This window comes from Podarcis pityusensis (assembly GCF_964106645.2).
Source record: "Podarcis pityusensis genome assembly, chromosome: 8".
Classification (NCBI taxonomy): Eukaryota; Metazoa; Chordata; class Lepidosauria; order Squamata; family Lacertidae; genus Podarcis; species Podarcis pityusensis.
In genome coordinates, this window is record NC_138033.1 from 67,734,687 (window position 1) to 67,755,097 (window position 20,411).

Here is a 20,411-nt window from a genome sequence, read left to right on the forward strand (position 1 = left end):
CCAGCTGAGTGTTCTAAGGACGGAGTTAATCGTGCTCAGCGATCAGATCAGATCAGAACAACCTCTGCTTTTGTCCGGTGAGTCTCTCCCAATGCAAACTATAAAACTGATAACACGAAGGGATGCTGTTAGCGGGAGGAAATCACTTTAAAACAAACAAACCAGTGCGATGGTCTCAAAGCATCGCCGCAAAGCTTCCCCGTCGTTAGTTTAAGGGTTAAGATACTTCCCTCTTCCTGTTGTTTAGCCAGCGCTATGTGGGATGTGGCAGGCTTGCATTTTTAAGCTGTAGTAAGTGCTTTTACACCCCACGTTTCCTTCAAGGACCTAAAGGTGGTGGGCCTTAAATATTTAAAATACTTATTTACCAGGATTTGTATTTTGCCTAATAATAGTGATACCATCTGTAAGCGGTTTACATAAAATAATATAAAACGTTCATAAAAAATAGCTTTTTATTTATTTTCCATCTCTCTTCCTTTCTCCTTCTTTCGATTTCTCCTTTTCTTGTATTTTCCTCCTTCTGACTTAGCTACTTAATCTAAAAAAAGAGCGATTTTATTTCAGCATATCATAAAAAGATACTTTGTAGTGAGTATGTATTTATGTATATCTTTGAATAAGTGTGAACAAATAAAATTAAAAATAAGGATACAAAAGTTATTAAAATACAGGTAAAGTGTTGTAGCCAACATTCAACTCAAAGTAGACTTGTTGAAGTTAATGGGTTATTAATAACTTGGGTTATTAATTTCAATGTGTCTGCTCTGAGCCCGGCTAATGTTGGATGCCACCCCAAACTAACAGTTTTAAAAACAAATTGGACACATTTTATTCACAGAAGCATAGAAGATGGCTCTCATATCACCTCTCGGTCTTCTTTTCTCCAGGCTAACATACCCAACTCCCTCAATTGTTCCTCATAAGGCTTGGTTTCCAGACCCTTGATCATCTTGATTGCTCTTCCTTGCACACTTTCCTGCTTATCAATATCCCTCTTACACAGTGTTGCCCAGAACTGGATACAGGATCTGACTAAGGCAGAATAAGAGTAGAACTGTTACTCCCATTGATCTGGACACTATACTTCTGTTGATCCAGCCTAGAACAGTGTTAGCTTTTTTTTGTTGCTGCATCACACTCCTGACTCTTGTTAAGCTTGTAGTCTACTAAGACCCCTAGGACTTTCTTATATGTGCTGTGCCCCATCCTATATTTGTCCCTATTGGAATCCATTTTGATAGTTTTGGCCTAGTCTCCAATCTGCTAAGGTTTTGTTAAATCCTTGAATCTTGACTCTGTCTTATGTATTGGCTACATTTCCTAATTTGGTGTCATCTGCAAGTTTGACAAGCACCCGGCCCAGTTCCTTCAACCAAGTCATTTATAAAGATGTTTGACAACACCGGGCCCAGGACAGAACCCTGCGGCACCCCATTTCTCACTTTTTTCCGGGATGATGAGGAACCATTGGTGAGCACTGTTTGGGTTTGGTCAGTCAGCCAGTTTCAAATCCACCTAACTAATATTGTCTAGCTAGCCTACATTTTACCAGGAAGCTCTACTTAAATCAAGATACACTACATCCACAGCATTCCCCTGATCCAGCAAACTTGTAACTAAAAAAAAAAGAGAAAAGAAATAAGATTAGTCTGGCATGACTTGTTTTTCAGAAACCCATGGTTGGTCTTGGTAATCACAGCATCTTTTTCAAAGTGCTCACAGACCGACTGTTTAATTCTGTTCTAGGACCTTTCCTGGTATCTACATCAAGCTGACCAGTTGGTAGTTGCCTTTTTGAAGATGGGAGCAAAACCTTCCTGGTTCCAGCCCACAGGGACTTCACCTGTTCCCCAAGAATTCTCAAATGTTAGAGGAGGAAGCTCTGAGATTCCAAATGTGAGTTCCTTTGGTAATCCTTGAACGCAGCTCAGCAGGCCCTGGATAGGTGTTGAACAATTCTGCCTTCTCTCTGACACCCAATAGCATTTCTTCATCTTCTCCATGCAGAGGACCTACTGCTTGCTTGTTCTTTCTCTTGCTTCAAACATAGCTGCAGAAAACAATTTTTTATTATTTTTAACCTCTCTTGCAAGCTCGTTCCGTGCTTCTTCCTGCAAGCATTGACTACTCATTTCTACATCATGACTCTATACATGCCCCTTTTAAATCTAAAAAAAAATAAAAAAAGTTTTTATTGATTTGTTGTTGTTGTTTAGTCGTTTAGTTGTGTCCGACTCTTCGTGACCCCATGGACCAGAGCATGCCAGGCACTTCTGTCTTCCACTGCCTCCCGCAGTTTAGTCAAACTCATGCTGGTAGCTTCGAGAACACTGTCCAACCATCTCATCCTCTGTTGTCCCCTTCTCCTTGTGCTCTCCATCTTTCCCAACATCAGGGTCTTTTCCAGGGAGTCTTCTTTTCTCATGAGGTGGCCAAAGTACTGGAGCCTCAGCTTCAGGATCTGTCCTTCCAGTGAGCACTCAGGGCTGATTTCCTTCAGAATGGATAGGTTTGATCTTCTTGCAGTACATGGGACTCTCAAGAGTCTCCTCCAGCACCATAATTCAAAAGCATCAATTCTTCGGCCATCAGCCTTTTTTATGGTTCAGCTCTCACTTCCATACATCACTACTTTAGTTTAGAGTAATTTGGAATTTGATATTGAGTATAGAATTCTACTTTGTGAGACCCTCCTCCTCCTCCTCTTCTTCTTTTTAAATATATATCAAGTTTCTAGACCTTATGACTGAGAAGTAGGCTTGAAATTGTAGAGACATTGTAGGACATTTTAGAAGCTGATGATTAAGGCCTGAAGCTTCACAACCTCTTGAATTCCCTGAATCTCTGCCAAGATTAGCAAAAGAAGCCAGGAAATGCAAACAAAGCAGACATGTACGGTAAGTAAATTGTGGTTTGTGGATAGTTTCATTTCCTGAATTCTCTCTGCAAATGTTCTTTTCATTTTCTTTCTTTCTTTTAAAAAAATAGGTCGTTTCGTTACATATAACAGTACAAATGTTTCAGAGGTGCAGAAACAAACAATGGCCTTGCATGTTTGACATCTTGTGGCTCACAATTTAAGAAGGAGAATGTTGCAGAGCAGAGACATGCTTATTGCGGGGAGATAAAAAGAAAGCTATGAATAATATGACGACGATTCCCTGGAAGTACATTGAAGCTGTCAGCAATAAATTCTGGGATTCAGTCAAATCCAGATAAAGCCATAACTTTGCAGGAACTTCCCAGCTGTAAGCTTGTCCTAAGTTTTTTTTTTCCTTGACGCAGATGGAAAGCAACACCGAGATGTCTCGCCAAGTCACTGTTCTTGTGATTGGAGCTGGAAGTCGGGGAAGGAATTATTCCTCTTTTGCTCAGCAGTTTCCTGCACACATGAAGGTAAGAGCTGACCAGGGATCTTCTGAGACTTGTGAACACACCCTTCTACTGATGTTAAAATAGCTCCAGGTCCACTGGACTTCAAACCAAACACTTGATACTCATCCTCCCCCCAGCAAATGCCCCATTTTTCTTCACTGTGATTTTTGCATAGTGCACACACCCATGCCAATGATTTGCAATTCATGCAATTCATGATTTTGCCAGGGCAAAAATTATGAAACTGCTGTCACAATATGGACTTTAAACTGGTTTTGGACAATACAGTGGTGCCTCGGGTTACATACGCTTCAGGCTACAGACGCCGCTAATCCAGAAATAGTACCTCGTGTTAAGAACTTTGCTTCAGGATGAGAACAGAAATCGTGCTCCAGTGGCGCAGCGGGAGGCCCCATTAGCTAAAGTGGTGCTTCAGGTTAAGAACAGTTTCAGCTTAAGAATGGACCTCCGGAACGAATTAAGTACTTAACCCGAGGTACCACTGTATACCAATATATCAACCAGTCCTATTCACAGGTGCGGAGAGTATTGCTTTCACTCAGGCTTCCCGTGGGCATCTGATTGGCTGCTGTGAGCATAGGATGTTGAACTAAATGGACCAGTATGCTTTCCATGGTACAGTCGTACCTCGGAAGTTGAACGGAATCTATTCGGCTTCCAAAACGTTTGGAAACCAAAGTGTGGCTTCTGATTGGCTGCAGGAAGCTCCTGCAGCCAATCTGAAGCTGCAGAAGCCCCGTCGGACATTCGGCTTCCAAAAATTTGTGGTGTTCAGGAGCCAAAACGTTCGAGAACTAACCTGTATTGAAATAGCCTGCATTGGACCGCCATAGTCCAGCTATCTGCTTGCGAGATGCTGACAGCTTTCTCCCTTTGTTAGGTGATTGGTGTGGCAGACCCACATCCATTTGCGAGGAAGAGGCTCCAGAAAGCTCATGGCATTGACGAGGACAATGTGTTTGATGGTATGCAATTATTACTCTATATCTCTGCCCTGCCCTTGCTCCAAAACAGAGAGGGTCCCATCTGTGGTCTTCAGCATAATTCATGTAGGTGTGGAGAGGGGGGGAATTGAGAAAATTGACCACTATCAGGATGTAGCCTCTGGGTGTCAGAATTCTGGTGAAAATGAAAGAGGCAATTGCTAGTGTGGTGTAGTGGTTAAGAGCGATAGACTCGTAATCTGGGGAACCGGGTTCACTTCCCCGCTCCTCCACATGCAGCTGCTGGGTGACCTTGGGCTAGTCACACTTCTTTGAGGTCTCTCAGCCCCACTCACCTCACAGAGTGTTTATTGTGGGGGAGGAAGGGAAAGGAGAATGTTAGCCGCTTTGAGACTCCTTCGGGTAGTGATAAAGCAGGATATCAAATCCAAACTCTTCTTCTTCTCTTCCAATGTTTGCTTATTCATCCTATGTCTGGAAAAGTAAACCAACCCAGCAAATACCAATTGTTGCTGCTGATTTCAATATACCTTGTGTTTTCTTTGCATTGAAAGGGGGGCGGGTCTGGATAACCCATTGACAATGTAATTTGGGTGATTCTTTATGGAAATAATGTAAACTCAATTTCGGCACATGAGACAAATAATGTAGTTTTTGGCCAGAGGTGAACTGCAGAGGAACAGAAACGGTGCTTCATTCAGGGCGGAATAGAAAAACGGTGCCTTCTTACATCCCTGTGACATTGCACAGAAGCTAGAAGTTTCTCCAGTGAATATGCTCCCCATCTCCAAAGAGCTTACTGCAACATGCACACTGCTATTTCTCCCCTGCCCCCCCCCACCAGTTTTATCCTCACAACAACTCTGTCAGGAAGGCGAGGCTAAACAAAAATTAATACATCTCTCTGACTGTTTTGGGGCTTGGTTTTTTCTCTCTCCTGCCTCTGGAAATATTGGCTGAGATCTTATTTTGCTTCGTTTCACACACTGAGTTGTATCCAATGCTAGTGCTACTCAGAGTAGACCCATTGAACTAAGGTAGGTTGATTCATTTCAGTGAGTTTTGTCTGTGTAGAAATTAGTTGTATACACCCCATTATGGTCCCCCCCCCCAAGATGTGAGAATGTACATTTGTGATAAATGCCTGTTTGTGGGTACGGCGATTCCAAGATAGATAAATATTTTTTAGAATTTTCTTCCTAATAATCATTTAAAGGTTATGCTAAATAACAGGAAATGGAGGGGAAGAGAACCCAGCAGCATAATATGTGTAATTTTCTGCTCTTGCGGTTCATCCTTTCACTGTTCAATCTTATCCTTTTAAGACTGGACAGCAGCGGCTGAGAAAGAGAGGTTTGCGGATGCTGTTATCATAGCAACGCCCGACAGCCTTCACAAGGTACTGCTAACCTTCTCCCACTCGAGGCTTCTTTTGAGTCAAATCTGAGTCATCTCGACTCTGCTTGCGTGCAAACAGTTTTGGTGGCAGTGCTCAGCTTAGCCCTGTGTGAGAAATAAAAGTAGAAGTAGTTTAGGGATATACTTTGAAACAGGAAGGAGTTTAGCTTGAGCACACACAGCCTCTGAATCTAACAGTGTCCCCCGTACAGCCATGGGAATGCCCACCAAGGATGTTGGAGAATGGAAAGCAGAGAGGAAATTGCCAATGTCAGTTTGTTCCTTCCAAGTCGAGAAATACAATCAGTATTCACTGCTGTTGCTTTTGGTCTGCAAAGGATGTGAAATTGGTTACATTCTGCCTCCCCTATTTCCTTTTATGTTTATACGAGTGGGGTGGAGTAACTCGACGGCAATTTATTGTGCACAATGAATTAACTCTGCAAATTACCTAAGCCACGTTGTTTCCTGACAGCAGGATGAACAGCATCCATTTTGGCAGAAAGCAAACTGCAGAGGCATAGAAACGGCGCTGCATGTGACGAGCGCAAGGCAGAACAGAAAAGGATGCTGCCTAGTTTCCCTAATATCCACTTTGCCATATCACACACACCCCTTTCCCCCTGAAACACCATGTGTGCTTATCCATGCATTTTAGTATGGTTTTTGCAAAGTTTGTTTTACGCATTAAAAACTGTTCTGAAGGAGGAGGCTGTTGGAGTGATCCAAGGGCCAGCCAGTTGCCACTTCCCAAAACCTTGCTTCAGGAAAGGGATGGGGTTATGAGATTGTGCTTAGCGGTGGCTGGTGCCCATGGAGACAGGTAGGGTGGAAGGCAGGGAGCCCACCAGCAGGTGGCGCTGGAGCCAGTGGCTGGCAGAGCCAAGGAAATCTAGTTTTGTCCCCATCCTCCTCCCTGCTGAGTTCTACCAGGGGCAACACCGAGACTGTGTAGTAGGATGCTGGCAGTCTGTGCCACACCTGGGCTAAGCTGTAAGGAAGCTGTAGGAAGCTGTAGGAAGGAAGGAAGGTATGTATTTAGAAAAATCCTTTCCCAAGACACTAAGGATGCATTGAAATGTCAGCTGCTTGATGGTAATTTGTAGCGGTCTCTTCCCCACCAGGCGCCGGCAGTGGCTTTTGCCCACAAAGGATACCACATCTTGCTGGAGAAGCCCATGGCGGTAAGTGTTGCCTGTGTTAGAAACTCTCATATACCATATTTTTCGCCCCATAGGGTGCACCGTTTTTTTTGGGGGGGGGGGAAATAAAGAAAAAAAAATTATTTCCCCCGACCCCAGCCCCCAGAATAGGCTGCTATCCGCAAGCCTAGGGAGCCCGGCGGGAAGTCGCACCGGTCTCCCCAGGCTTGTGGATATCTTCCCGAAGCCCGGGGCGCGTGGCTAAGCGCGCCCCAGGCTTCAGGATGCAGGCAGCTCCCACCGCCAGCCTCCAAACCAGGTCAGGGAACAGCGGGAAAGCAGTGCTCCGCCTCCCCGCTGTCCCCCGAGCTTGTGGGGCTGGCGGTGGGGAAAGCAGCGCTTCTCCCCACCGCCAGCCTCCAAACCAGGTCGGGGAACAGCGGGAAAGCGTGCTCCGCCTCCCCGCTGTCCCCCGAGCTTGTGGGGCTGGTGGTGGGGAGAAGCGCTGCTTTCCCCACTGCCAGCCTCCAAACCAGGTCAGGTTTGGAGGCTGCTATCCGCAAGCCTTGGGAGCCCGACGGGAACTCCCGCGGAGCTCCCAAGGCTTGCGGATAGCTTCCTGAAGCCTGGAGAGTGAGAGGGGTCGGTGCGCACCGACCCCTCTCGCTCTCTAGGCTTCAGCGAAAGCCTGCATTCGCCCCATAGGACGCACACACATTTCCCCTTCATTTTTGGAGGGGAAAAAGTGTGTCCTATAGGGCGAAAAATATGGTATATATTAGGCATTAAATGGCTCCTTAAACCAGGGTTACAGCTAGTTGCCTTTTGGGGGCCAGACAATTCGAAAGTTGTATTTTTCAATTTGACTTTTTGGTTCCTGAAATTCAAGTAAAATATAACGGATAGAATTCGTTATATGTGATGCTAGTGTGTGAAAACAGTCGAGATCCAAGGATCCCCGGGCATGCACCTCCAGGTGCATCTTCACTTGGCTGAAGGCCAGGCGCAAAATTTCCCCTGGAGAATTTCGAATGCTGTGTGCTGGCAGGACCTCTTGCTGGAGGAAATTGTTGAGGCCACAGTAGCAAGTCCAGGGTTAAGACGGGTGTAATGGCTGCATGCTGAACCATAAGGACATGCTTTCCAGTGGAAAGGAGAAGCTGTCTCAGAGCATGCCAAGCGAGGGTCTTTCCTTCATGGGTCTGTTTTCTGGGCTCCCAAGAATTCTTCCTTGGTTTGTTCTTCTGCTTCCTGTTGACTCTTCGACGCACTTCCTCTGCCTTTGTAGCACTTGGCTGAGATCGAAAAATATGCACTCAGCTGAGCCAAAAAGTGTGCATGTCAGCTATAATTTCTTTGCTCAGGCCAGAATCTCTGACTGAATTCCTTGTGAGCAGTCGAGCATTTCTTTTGTAAGTCTCTGGGCTTAATGGTCTCACGTGGTCACTCAGCTGACCTTGCTGTCTTCGGAAGCCCTCCTGCTCATTCTGCTCACTTGTGAAATTCTAACCGCTGCTGAGAAGACCCAAACGCCTTCAAGTGTGACTCTAGCTGGTTGTTGATCTTCTTCCATTGGCTGTTTCCATATGTCCACATCCTGGGGGTGTTTTTGGACTACAACTCCCATCATCCCTTACCCATTGACTGTGCTTGGCTGGGGCTGGTGGGACTTGGAGCCCAACAGCATCTCTGGAAGGCCTAACCCCTGCCCTAGAGGGGTAGGAAATGCCCTATGCTCTTAAAATAGGTAAGAGCAGGGGGTAGCCAAGGTGGTGGCCTCCAGATGTTGAACTACAACTCCCATCAGCCATGGTCAGTATTCAGGGATGATGGGAGTTGTAGTCCAGTAATACCTGGAGTGCATTGGGTTCCCCATCCCTGGGCTAAAGGCTCCTCCGTGCTGGAAGCACCATCCAGAAAGGAGTCTCCCTGCTGTGGTCTCTGCATAAGTGGCTGATCTGGCTTTTATCAATGGAAACAAAACCAGGGAAGCTGTGCCCTTGGGATGTTCTTGAACTACAGATCCCAAGAGCCCCAGCTGGCATTGCCAGGGATGTTGAGAGTTGTAGTCCGGGGGGGGGGCAGTAGGTTGGCTTATCTCCAGGTGAAGTGACCAGTGTTGCCTTGGCTGAAACTGACTGTATTTCCCCCCCCCCCCCTTTTGATCGATCAGGTAACACTAGAGGACTGTAAAGAAATAGTTCTGGCCTGTAAAACCAACAACGTCATCCTCGCAGTCTGTCACGTCCTACGCTACCATCCAGTGTCCTTGAAAATAAAGGTATGCCAGCTAGGCAGACAGTGAGGGGAGGACGTACTCTTAAAAATATCAGCCCTTCTAATTCCAAACTCGACCGGTGAGTGTCGACTGGACTGGATGTGAGAGAGATGGCTACTGAGAAGCTAGAGAAGGAGGCGTGGGGGATTAGGGACTTGGGGAGAGGCCTCTTTCTTTGCCTGATACTTGTTCCTTTTAGCTGGAGATGCCAAGAGTTGCACTTGGGACCTTCTGCGTGCAAATCAGGCGGCCCCACCTCCTTGCAGAGAACCTCAGAGCTATAAAGGGCCAAACCCTCTGGCCTGAAGGAAGGTGTGCTGGTTGTTTCTGCCGCACAGCGGGTTCCCCCCTCCAACCCTAGTGTTGAAGGAACCACTTCTCACAGAGACTGAGGACCGGGAGTTTTTAACTCAGAGGTAGCGTTTAGATGAGCCAACAGGCAACCCGTCTAACGCAAGGCTTCAATACTAAGCCTCTCTCTCATTCACGAGAGGGTGCAGTCCTTTTAAGTGCAAGGAAACAGTGCAGTTCTTACAGGAGTCAAAGGTGGCTTGCCTGCCCTTTATTCTCCTGGTAGAAAGTTCAACGCTGCGGTAATTCACCCAGCCGGCTCCCACAGAAGGGATCCTCCTGTATGCCCTTGACAAAATGCTTTCCTTCACACTATCTATTTTCTATGTCTCCTTCATGTTCTCTTCTCAGACCCCTACTCTACACCTCTGCTGGCATACACAAAGTTTTCCTTTCTTAAGGAGATGGTTAATGAGGGTCAAAAGGCACTGAAGAGTGACTCAGAAACTTGACCTTAATTACATTCACTTCTTTCACAGGGGAAGGTGGCTGAGAGGTTCCTCTGTGAGTTCTTGCCCAGCCTCCTCATTGGGTGCAGTTGTCTCCTGACCCTGTACCGAACACAAACCTCAAATAAACAGAGGAAACCAACTGCATTCGCTGGAATTGGTTTCTGTTCCAGGCAGGGGGTGAACGAGTAGACACCCTCGGTTTCTGCTCCCGTTTTCTTTTTCTCTGACAACTCTCTGCCCTATCTGTTTACAGTGGTACCTCGGGTTACATACACTTCAGTTTACATACGCTTCAGGTTACAGACTCTGCTAACCCAGAAATAGTGCTTCAGGTTAAGAACTTTGCTTCAGGATAAGAACAGAAATCATGCTCCAGCGGCGCAGTGGCAGCGGGAGGCCCCATTAGCTAAAGTGGTGCTTCAGGTTAAGAACAGTTTCAGGTTAAGAACGGACCTCCGGAACGAAAATACTTAACCCAAGGTACCACTGTATTTTTGTTTAGGAACTCCTAGACGCTGGACTGATTGGAGACATCTGCCACATTCAGCACCTGGAACCTGTAAGTATAGAATCATAGAGTCGGAAGGGACCTCATGGGGTCATCTAGTCCAAACCCCCTGCAATGCAGGCATCTCAGCTAAAACATCCATGACAGAGGGCCCTCCAGCCTCTGCATAAAAAACCTCCAAGGAAGGAGAGTCCACAACCTGTCAAGAGGGACCGTTCCACTGTCAAACAGCTCTTCCTGTCAGAAAGTTCTTCCTGTTTAGTTGGAATCTCCTTTCTTGTAACATGAAGCCCCAGGTTCGAGTCCTACCCTCCAGAGCAGGAGGAAACAAGCTTGCTCCATCTTCCATGTGACAGCCCTTCAGATATTTGAAGATGCCTATCATATCTCCTTTCAGTCTCCTATTTTCCACGCCAAACATACCTAGCTCCTTCAAGCACTTTTCATAAGCCTTCGTTTTCAGTATTACATGCCCAAGTTACACTGAATCCTATGAAACACGCTTCCTTGCACTCATGATGTAATAGCATGCCTCCCTGTTTTCTCCTGCCTGTTTCTCTTTTCCCTTTGCCCCACTAGCCCCATGCTGCCCTTATTCAGCCACTTGCCTGCATGCCTTTGTAATTATATCAGTTCTGGGGAGTGGCACAGTTTGTCAGCTTCCTCCTGCTTAGTCTCAGTGTTGCCCCTTGTAAGACTCAGCAGAGAGGAGGATAGGGATGAAACTGGAATCCATTGACTCCACCTGCCACTGGCTCTAGCGCCACCTACTGTTGGGCTCCCTGCTTTCCACCCTACCAGTCATCCTTTTGGGCAGTGTACCTGTCCCCAAATTCTTGGTCAAGGACCATGTGTGTGGATGCTGCAATAAAAGACAAATGGTACATTATCGAGCTATTCCAGCCTACTTGTAAAAGTGTTTAGCTAAGTTTCTGAGCGGGTGGGGAAGCTCTCATAATAATTTCTCGCATTTATTTATTTGCACAGATTTGTGTGCAAATATGAAAGTCTGTTGGACAGTATACATTTTTTAAAAAGAAAGAAAAAAGAATGTCCTAAAAGACACACAAAAAACATCAGAAAAGCTGTGTTTGTTTACGTGTGCCTATACTAGTTTATGATTTGCATTGCATGAACATGTTAACGTTATAATTTGCTTATGCTTTTAAGTAAGTTGTAAGTCTCTTAGGGGCCTCTAACAAGTGACCAACAAATCTAATACTTCTTATTATTATTATTTATTAAAAGTTCACATTATTCGTGGTACAGAGTTGGGCCACCTTTGGGAAAAAGTCTGTTTAAACTAAAAAGGTTTTATTGTCATCCCTGGCTGATAGCGCTAATGGGAGTTAGGGTCCAGCAGCTTGTGGGGAGGCAAGTTCCCCACCTGAGTTTTAGCGCTTCATGCTTTCCATTCCAGCAGCTCTTGCTCCCTGTCTCGAGACTAACCACGGACTGTTTTTCTCTCCCTGACCCCGCCCCCCACCCAGGTTGGATTCTGGCATTTTGCCCACTCCTTTGTACGAGGAAACTGGCGGAACGAAGCCGAGAGCACCTTTTCGCTGCTCGCTAAATCGTGCCACGATGTTGACCTCATCAATTACTGGATGGGCAGCAGAAGGTACGCAAGGAAGAACCCTTCTCTCTTAAGAGGCTGCTATTGTTTGCAGAGGCGGAAAGGGAGCGAGGTCCCAACTAAAGAAGACTGGCAACTTATGTTGACAGAATATGCACATTGACAGAATATATGGAAAATAACTCTGCACAGCTGAAAACGCTGGCAGCATTAAGATAAATTCAACAGTGTAAATAATCTTTGATGGGTGTAATACTGGGGAAATGATTGGAATAGTTTTTGTAAAATATGCAGGAGTGTGTGTGTGTGTGTGTGTGTGTGTGTGTGTTTGTGTGTTTGTTTGGGACGTTGCTCTTGTGGAAATCAGACAGGCCCCTGCAGCCCTGAAAGATGCCAAAAATGCATTTGTTTCAAGTTGCAAGTATTTTAAAGAGAATGGATCTTGTTCCACATTGGCCCTTTGGTCTGGATTTTATTATGTTTTTATTGTACAAAGTCTTGATACTTAAAAAAAAATGTGCTGGTGTTTTATAAATATTGTTATCAATAAATAAACCTCAAAATGCCTCTTCCCCTTCCCTCCCCAATTCTTCTTTCAGATGTTTGAAAGTGTCGTCTTTTGGCAACCTGTCCCATTTCACGAAAGAGCACAAGGTTGGTCAAACTTTCCAATGAGTACTTTTTTATGTTTTTAAAGGAAGAGTCTTTTGTGCATTTTGCCGCACTGGGTGAGTGCAGAATTTGAGCAGCCTCCTGCCAGCTTTCAACTTTGCCCCTGAAATAAAATCAAGCCTCTAATCCATACTGTGGAAACAATGATGTTCTGAGATGCAGTCTGTGAATTTAATAGTAATAATAGTTTATTTCTTATACCCCGTCCATCTGACTGGGTTGCCCCCAGCCACTCTGGGCAGCTTCCAACAAAAAAACACAATAAAGCATCAAACAATTAAAAACTTCCCTTTACAGGTCTGCCTTCAGATGTCTTCTAAAATTCATACAGTTGTTTATCTGTTTGACATCTGATGGGAGGGCATTCCACAAGGTGGGTACCACTACCGAGAAGGCCCTCTGCCTGCTTCCCTGTAACTTCACTTCTCACAATGATGGAACTGCCAGAAGGCCCTTGGAGCTGGACCTCAGTGTCTGGGCTGAATGATGGGGGTGGAGACGCTCCTTCTGGTATACGGGGCCGAGGCTTTAAAGTTCAGCACCAACACTTTGGATTGTGTCTGGAAACGTACTGGGAGCCAGTGTAGATCCTTCAGGACTGGTGATATATGGTCCCAGCGGCCGATCCCAGTCACCAGTCTAGCTGCCGCATTCTGGATTAGTTATAGTGCGCCATTGTTTCTCAGCAATGACTTCTCTCCAACTTTCCCTTAGCCGGAAGGTGCAGCAGATCGCTGTTTAGACTGTTCGGTTGAAGAAACCTGCCCGTATTCAGCAAAGAAGATTTATCTGGCACAGGCCGAGAGGGTAGGTACTGAGAGGGGTTCTAACCTTGGAGATAGGTTGATTTATTTATTCCCCACCACAGGTTAACAAGTTACTCAGTAAGGAAAAACAAAACAAAACCAACCACTTGATCTTTTTTCTCTTTCTTCTGGCTGTAGAGGTGTGCATTGATCAATTTGCAAGTGCCTGGCAGTTTAGAAAAAGTTATGAAAATGATTTCAGTTTGCAACAAGAAAATTTCACACACACAAATGTGTGTTTCTATATCTATGTAATTTAGTGTATAATAATAATAATAAATAATAATAAATAATAATAATAAAATTTATTTATACCCCGCCTTCCCTGGCCAGAGCCGGGCTCAGGGCGGCTAATGCCAAATCACAGTAAAAACATAATAGGGGAGGGGGAAAACCAATTTAAAATACAGGTTAAAATGCAATTTAAAATGCAGCTTCATTTTAAAAGTAGCTCATAGATCAAAAACATTAGGGGAGGGAAACATAAGGGTCAGACTGAGTCCAAACCAAAGGCCAGGCGGAACAGCTCTGTCTTGCAGGCCCTGCAGAAAGATGTCAAGTCCTGCAGGACCCTAGTCTCTTGTGACAGAGCCATATATCGCGCCGTTCTCCCAACTTGGGATTCAAGGTAGCTTTCGACATTTAAAAACACCATTCTAAAATACAAAGTAATAAAAAGAAACAAGTTAAACGCGATAATTAAAGTACATCAGGACATATTGGGAACCGGAAGCTAAAATACAGTTTGCCCCATGGTCAGCAGCCCAGAGGTCAGCATTGTCCACACCTTAGTTTCCAAAGGCCTCTCTTAACAGGAAGGTCTCAACCTTCTGGTGGAAGGGCATGATAGAAGGAGCCAGTCTAACTTCCCTTGGGAGAGAATCCCACAATATTGGGTGTATATGGTAAATGGCCACAGAACTTGGTGGGGCTAGTTGGGCTGCAGCAGTGTGGTGTAGTGGTTAGTGGGCTGGCTGGGGAGATCCAGTCTTCAGACTCTGGATCCAGCGGAGTTCTTCTTGCGTTCCTAAGATCCAAACTTGTTGAGGATGGGCTGGATCCTGCTGGGACGCTGCTGTTGACACAGTCTTCCTTTTGTTTCATCCCAGGGATACTTTGGGTGGCCAGTGTCTGTGGTCTGCCATAGCGGTGAGTACGATATAGAATCGCTGACTGACGCCTTGCGCCACGGCCCCTACGGAAGGTGCGTTTACGAGTGTGACAATGATGTTGTTAATCACCAGGTATGCAGCCTTGCACTAAACCTTCCTTCCTCTTCTCCCCAGCCGCCCTCCTCCGGTTATTTCTTAACCAAATTGACAAGTCACAGCATTATTGTCTTGGAAGATGTTTAGTAGGGCAAGTTCTGGGTTGACTTCTAAAACTTGTTTAGTTATTTTGCATATTTCTTATCTAGCCTATGCTCCCCACCCTCCAATTATCCTCTGCACCTTTGCAGTGAATATTTTCTAGAAGTATGAATTGCTTGACTTTAATATAGTACAGGACTGGGGAACCTTTTTTCAAGCTGAGGGCTACATTCTCTCCTGGGTAATGTTCGGGGTGGCAAAAAGGAGGCAGAACAGTGCAAATTTGACCTTTGTGCAGTTTTCTACACACATACATCTCTGTCTTCCGTTTGGGAAAGCAAGAGACACAATCAGAGTTCAAGGGCAAAGTCCAGTCTGGCATAAACTCTCAGGGAGTTGATAGTTTAAGAGCAGCTGGCTCCCAGTGAGTCTGCAGGGGCAGTCAGCTATGTGGCAGTATCTGACATGCACCTCTGATGGCCTCCTGACAACTGACACAAAATAGCAAGGGGACAGTTCCTTATATCATTTCATTTAACCAATCAGAAACGTCCCTTCAGATTGGTGAAAATAGTAACGACTCCAAGCCAATGAAAGCTGGCCTTGCTTTTGAATTTGAAACCCAAATGTCAATGCTCAACATAAAACTTCTGAATGGTGGCATTTTTCATTGTCAGTTTTGGGGGTGGGAAGGTTTGTTACGGCTCTAGTTTGCTAATTTAAGACAGGGTTTCTCCAGCCATTGTTGGACTACAACTCCCATCATCCCTAGCTAGCAGGACCAGTGGTCAAAAATGATGGGGATTGTAGTCCAAAAACAGCTGGAGACCCAACTTTGGGAAACCCTGATTTAAGATTTCAAGGTTTCATATATTTGTGTATGTGTATAATCTCTCTCTCTCACTCTGTCTTTCTATTCCAAGTTTGCCAACTCGCAGTTCTCAGATAGTTTGTTCTATAACTTCCATCAGCCCAAGTTGGTGCTTACAGAAGGCATGCTTTGAAACCAGTCTTGAGAACTAGGAGCATCCGTTTAAATAATGGAAATTGAAACCTGCTTCCAGCTCCCTACCATGTTCTGCACACTGTTCTTCACTTGTTGTTTCATGTCCCTCCTCAGGTTGTCAATATGGAGTTTGAAGGTGGAGCCACTGTTGCCTTCACAATGGTTGGCTTCACACACAAACTAGGCGTGAGGAAAACAACCATCTATGGGACAAAGGTAAACTTAACTGCAGGGCTCTGTGCATGAAATTGCACCCACAGGCCGCACCCAGGGAATTCCCAATTCTGCAATCTGATCTCCAAGGTACCTGGGCCAGTCACTGTCTCTCAGCCTTACCTACCTCACAGGGTTGTTGTAAGGATAGACTGGAGAGTGGGGGGAGGGAGTGCATCCATTACCTTGAGATCTTTGGAGAAAAGGTGGGGTGTACATGCAATACTGAATAAAATTAAAATCCTTCAGTCAGTTTCACCTCTGGTCATATTAAACACTGGTGGTCTTCATAAAACAGTTTTACCTTCCTGCGTTTTTTATTTTTAGGGAGAACTTTCCTGCGAGGGTTCAGGACCAGTGGAGATTTATGATTTCCTGGAAAGGAAGAAAAGCAGCTTTTCTCCAGATAAAGCAGCCTGTGTCCCAATGTGCTTAAGTGCTCATAGTGGTGCTGACTACTACCTCATGGAGAGTTTCATTTCAGCTGTAGCGGTGAGTTTATTATGCGCATGCACCCCGCTTTAATTCCCCAATAAGTATAGAATTGTATTGTCACACACACACACACACACACCTCTGCGTCTGAGATTGCCCACTATGCTTTCAAACCCATCTTCAGAGTCATAAAGACTGTACTGTGTGTACACTGGTTTCTGATAGCTACAGGGCACAGCCTGCAGTGATTTCAAGACTTTGTGTGTGTTGGAACATTGCTAAGAACTTATTTTTTTTGCATGCAAATGCAGATTTGTACACATGGAACATTCTGAATTGGCCTTGGGTAAGGCTTCTATCAGCCTCAGTTCCATCTTCTGTACAATGGGTACACCTAATAACAGGACCTACCTTATAGGCTTGCCTTAAGGATTCCCAAGAATAAATGTGAATTCAAACACTCTGAAGGGCTCTACAAATGCTAGGTATTTATTATTCACCTCCAGGCCTTGCTAAAACATCTTTTGTTTTTCTCTGTGGAAAAAAAAAACAGGAGAATAACCCATCTCTGATTCGAACCGGTCCAGAAGACACCTTAAACTCTCATCTCCTTGTATTTGAAGCAGAGAAATCCAGAAAAGAGAATCGGGTTGTGCTTCTAGAGCTGTGAAAAAGATAGGGGAGGTGATATTGTATCTCATGGTCAATTGCTATGCTGGTTTATGATTAATGCTACTCTATGCAGCTGAATCACTTATGATGTAGGGAGCAGCTTGCTTGCATACTTAAAATGAAGCAGTTAACAGCTTGCATTCCAAAGACCTTAAGGGCATCCTTATAATTCCTTTATAGCACAAGAACTACAGGAACGTATTTCAATTTTCTAAGTTTGCATTCAAGGAAGACACGCCCTCCCCACTCTTGATTCTGCAGGAGTTTCTCTCCCTGGAAGTCCCTAAGAAGCCCCCAACAGTAACCAGGGAGGGAGGGCTTTCAGTGGGGCTTCCAATGTTTTGAGGAACAGCATCCCTGCTGAGGTATGGCAGTGTGAATTCTTTGCACTTTTTGGAAACACTCCAGAATGTTTTGGTATTTATCATTCTTCCCAGCTGCGTGAAAAGGTCTGTTTTAAGTGTTTCATATTGTTTTCAATGCTCCTGCCAACCTAGCAGTTCGAAGTGCAAGTAGATAAATAGGTACCACTCCGGCGGGAAGGTAAACGGCATTTCCGTGCACTGCTCTGGTTCGCCAGAAGCAGCTTAGTCATGCTGGCCACATGACCCGGAAGTTGTACACCAGCTCCCTTGGCCAGTAAAGCGAGATGAGTGTCAGAACCCCAGAGTCATCCGCGACTGGACCTAATGGTCCCTTTACTTTTACTATTGTTTTCAAGCCGGTGCTTGCACTGTTCTTAAAACCTGTTTTTGTTGATTTTACTGTATGTTTGCAAATCGCCTCACAGGAAAGGTGCTTCATAAAACAATTTACCCATGGATCAGTCTTGTATTTGAGGAGCTCCCCTCCAGAGTTTCAGACAGCTGCCCATTTCCCCTTCCTACCTGAAGATGCCAGAGAATGAGATATTTTAATTAAGGATGTTTTAATGCCCCAATAGAAATACACATAAAAATTGTCCAGTAGCACCTTAAAAAGGTAAAGGGACCCCTGACCGTTAGGTCCAGTCATGGCCGACTCTGGGGTTGCGGCGCTCATCTCGCTTTACTGGCCAAGGGAGCCGGCGTACAGCTTCTAGGTCATGTGGCCAGCATGACAAAGCCGCTTCTGGTGAACCAGAGCAGCGCACGGAAACACCGTTTACCTTCCCGCTGGAGCGGTACCTATTTATCTACTTGCACTTTGACGTGCTTTCGAACTGCTAGGTTGGCAGGAGCAGGGACCGAGAAACGGGAGCTCACCCTGTCAGGGGGATTCGAACCACCGACCTTCTGATCGGCAAGTCCTAGGCTCTGTGGTTTAACCCACGGCGCTACCCGCGTCCCTAGTAGTACCTTAGAGGCCAACTAAGTTTGTTCTTTATTACAGCTAGGTAGCCGTGTTGGTCTGCCGTAGTCGAAACAAAATCAACTAAGTTTGTTCTTGGTATGAGCTTTCGTGTGCATACACACTTCTTCAGATACACTGAAACAGAAGTCACCAGACCTTTATATATAGTGGGAGGGTGGGGAGGGGTATTACTCAGAAGGATGGTGGGAATGGGTGATTGGCTGACAGGTGTGGTAAACCTACCGCTCTCCACCCTCTCACTATATAAAGGTCTGGTGATTTCTGTTTCAGTGTATCTGAAGAAGTGTGCATGCACACGAAAGCTCATAGCAAGAACAAACTTAGTTGGTCTCTAAGGTGCTACTGGACAATTTTTTAATTCTTTTATATTATATATATATATATATATATATATATATATATATATATTTCTACTGCGTCAGATCAACACGGCTACCTACCTGAATTTAATGCCCCAATGGAACTGTTATTCCATCACAACAGCCACCCATTATCTGGAGTAGCGCACATTGAGTTACAACAGGTGCCCAACACCTGCATTTTCTGAAACAAATAAAGACATTTTTGTTCTGGCTGGTTTTCCCAGCAGGGTGAATGGGTCTTTGCCACAGGTATCAGTCTTAAGTATGGTTTGAGTTTTGTTTTAAATGTACTTTCTGGTTTTGAATGGCCATTCATGTACATCACATTGAGACACTTCAGAAGGTGATTAACAAATCACTGACGGTAATATTCTGTATGCAAAGCAGATTCTCTACCACTGAACTTCCATTCAGACAAATTTAGCCCCTCCCCTTCAGACAAATTTACAAAGGATAAAGCAATTAGTGGCTAGTAGCCACGTTGGCTATATACTGTTATTAATTATTCATTTAATTTATATATTGCCCTATACCCGGAGGTCCAGTAATGGAGGCAGTATGTGTCCGAATACCTAGTTGCCTGGAAGCAATATTGTGTGATAATGGTTTCATTCATCCCCTCCTTGTCGGCATCTAGCTGGCCTCTTGGGGGGGTGGGAAGGGGGAGACTGAACTGGACCCTGGACTAGATGGGCCCTTTCGATTTGCATCAGCAAAGTTCTTACGTTCTGAGTGTTCTACCCCTCCTTTGCCAGCTGCTAGCAGAATATCTGCTTTGCACGCAGAAGGTATAATTATACAGTTCTGTGATGCTATGAATTCCTGGCATCTCCCAGTAGGGCTGGGAGAGAACCTTGCAGAGGTGCTGCCAGTCAGTGTGCAGTGTTTCTCAACCTTGGGTCCCCAGATGTAGTTGGACTACAACTCCCATCATCCCTGCCCACTGGTCCTGCTAGCTAGGGATGATGGGAGTTGCAGCCCAACAACAGCTGGAGACCCAAGTTTGGGAAATACTTGTGTAGAGAGAATGGGCCCAATGGTCTGACTCTGCATTTATAAGAATTCGGTTGCTCATTATGGCAGCACCTACACTTTGGGACTCCCTGCCTTTTGAGATTGAGCCTTCACTTTATTCAACATATGATAAAAACATTCTTGTTTAGACCAGCCTACGCAGATGCTTAGAAAGTTGAGGTAACTTTAAACTGTTTTACTATTGTAATCTTTGTATGTTTTAAAGCCAAGCTGTAAATTTTTATTGATTTTGTTCTATCTTTTTGCAAACCGCTTTGAGGTCTTAAAAATAATAATAATTCAAGCTATGTATAAATTTCATGAAATAAATAAAAGCCGTTTTGCAGACTGATCTGCCTTTGGGATCTGCCAAATGCAAAAAAGAAATTAAGGGGGGGGGGAGAAAAAGAGCATGTGCTCTACCACTGAGGAGGAAACCCACAAAGCAAGACTATTTAGATCATGGTGCTGATAGTGCCAAGGTTGCAGGTTTGAGCCCCATATGGGACACCAGCTTATT

General features: G+C 45.0%; 1 protein-coding gene across 3 annotated transcripts; it reads left to right on the forward strand.

Moving 5' to 3' along the window:
• LOC308482728 (putative oxidoreductase YteT) lies at nt 1-18,575 on the forward strand. Of its 3 annotated transcripts, XM_081016175.1 has the most exons (15): nt 13-77; nt 1,750-1,899; nt 3,289-3,399; nt 4,280-4,364; nt 5,669-5,742; nt 6,866-6,925; nt 9,057-9,164; nt 10,467-10,523; nt 11,963-12,093; nt 12,648-12,702; nt 13,435-13,527; nt 14,636-14,770; nt 15,957-16,058; nt 16,383-16,547; nt 17,044-18,575. In XM_081016175.1, exons 2-15 carry the CDS (start codon nt 1,804-1,806, stop codon nt 17,158-17,160), a joined length of 1,389 nt encoding a protein of 462 aa, XP_080872301.1. In that variant the 5' UTR covers nt 13-77; nt 1,750-1,803; the 3' UTR covers nt 17,161-18,575. The 3 variants fall into 3 exon arrangements, with proteins under 3 accessions (XP_080872302.1, XP_080872301.1, XP_080872303.1); XM_081016176.1 differs by lacking the exon at nt 1,750-1,899 and having other exon boundaries at nt 1-77; XM_081016177.1 differs by lacking the exon at nt 9,057-9,164.
• The last annotated feature ends 1,836 nt before the right edge of the window (nt 18,576-20,411 follow it).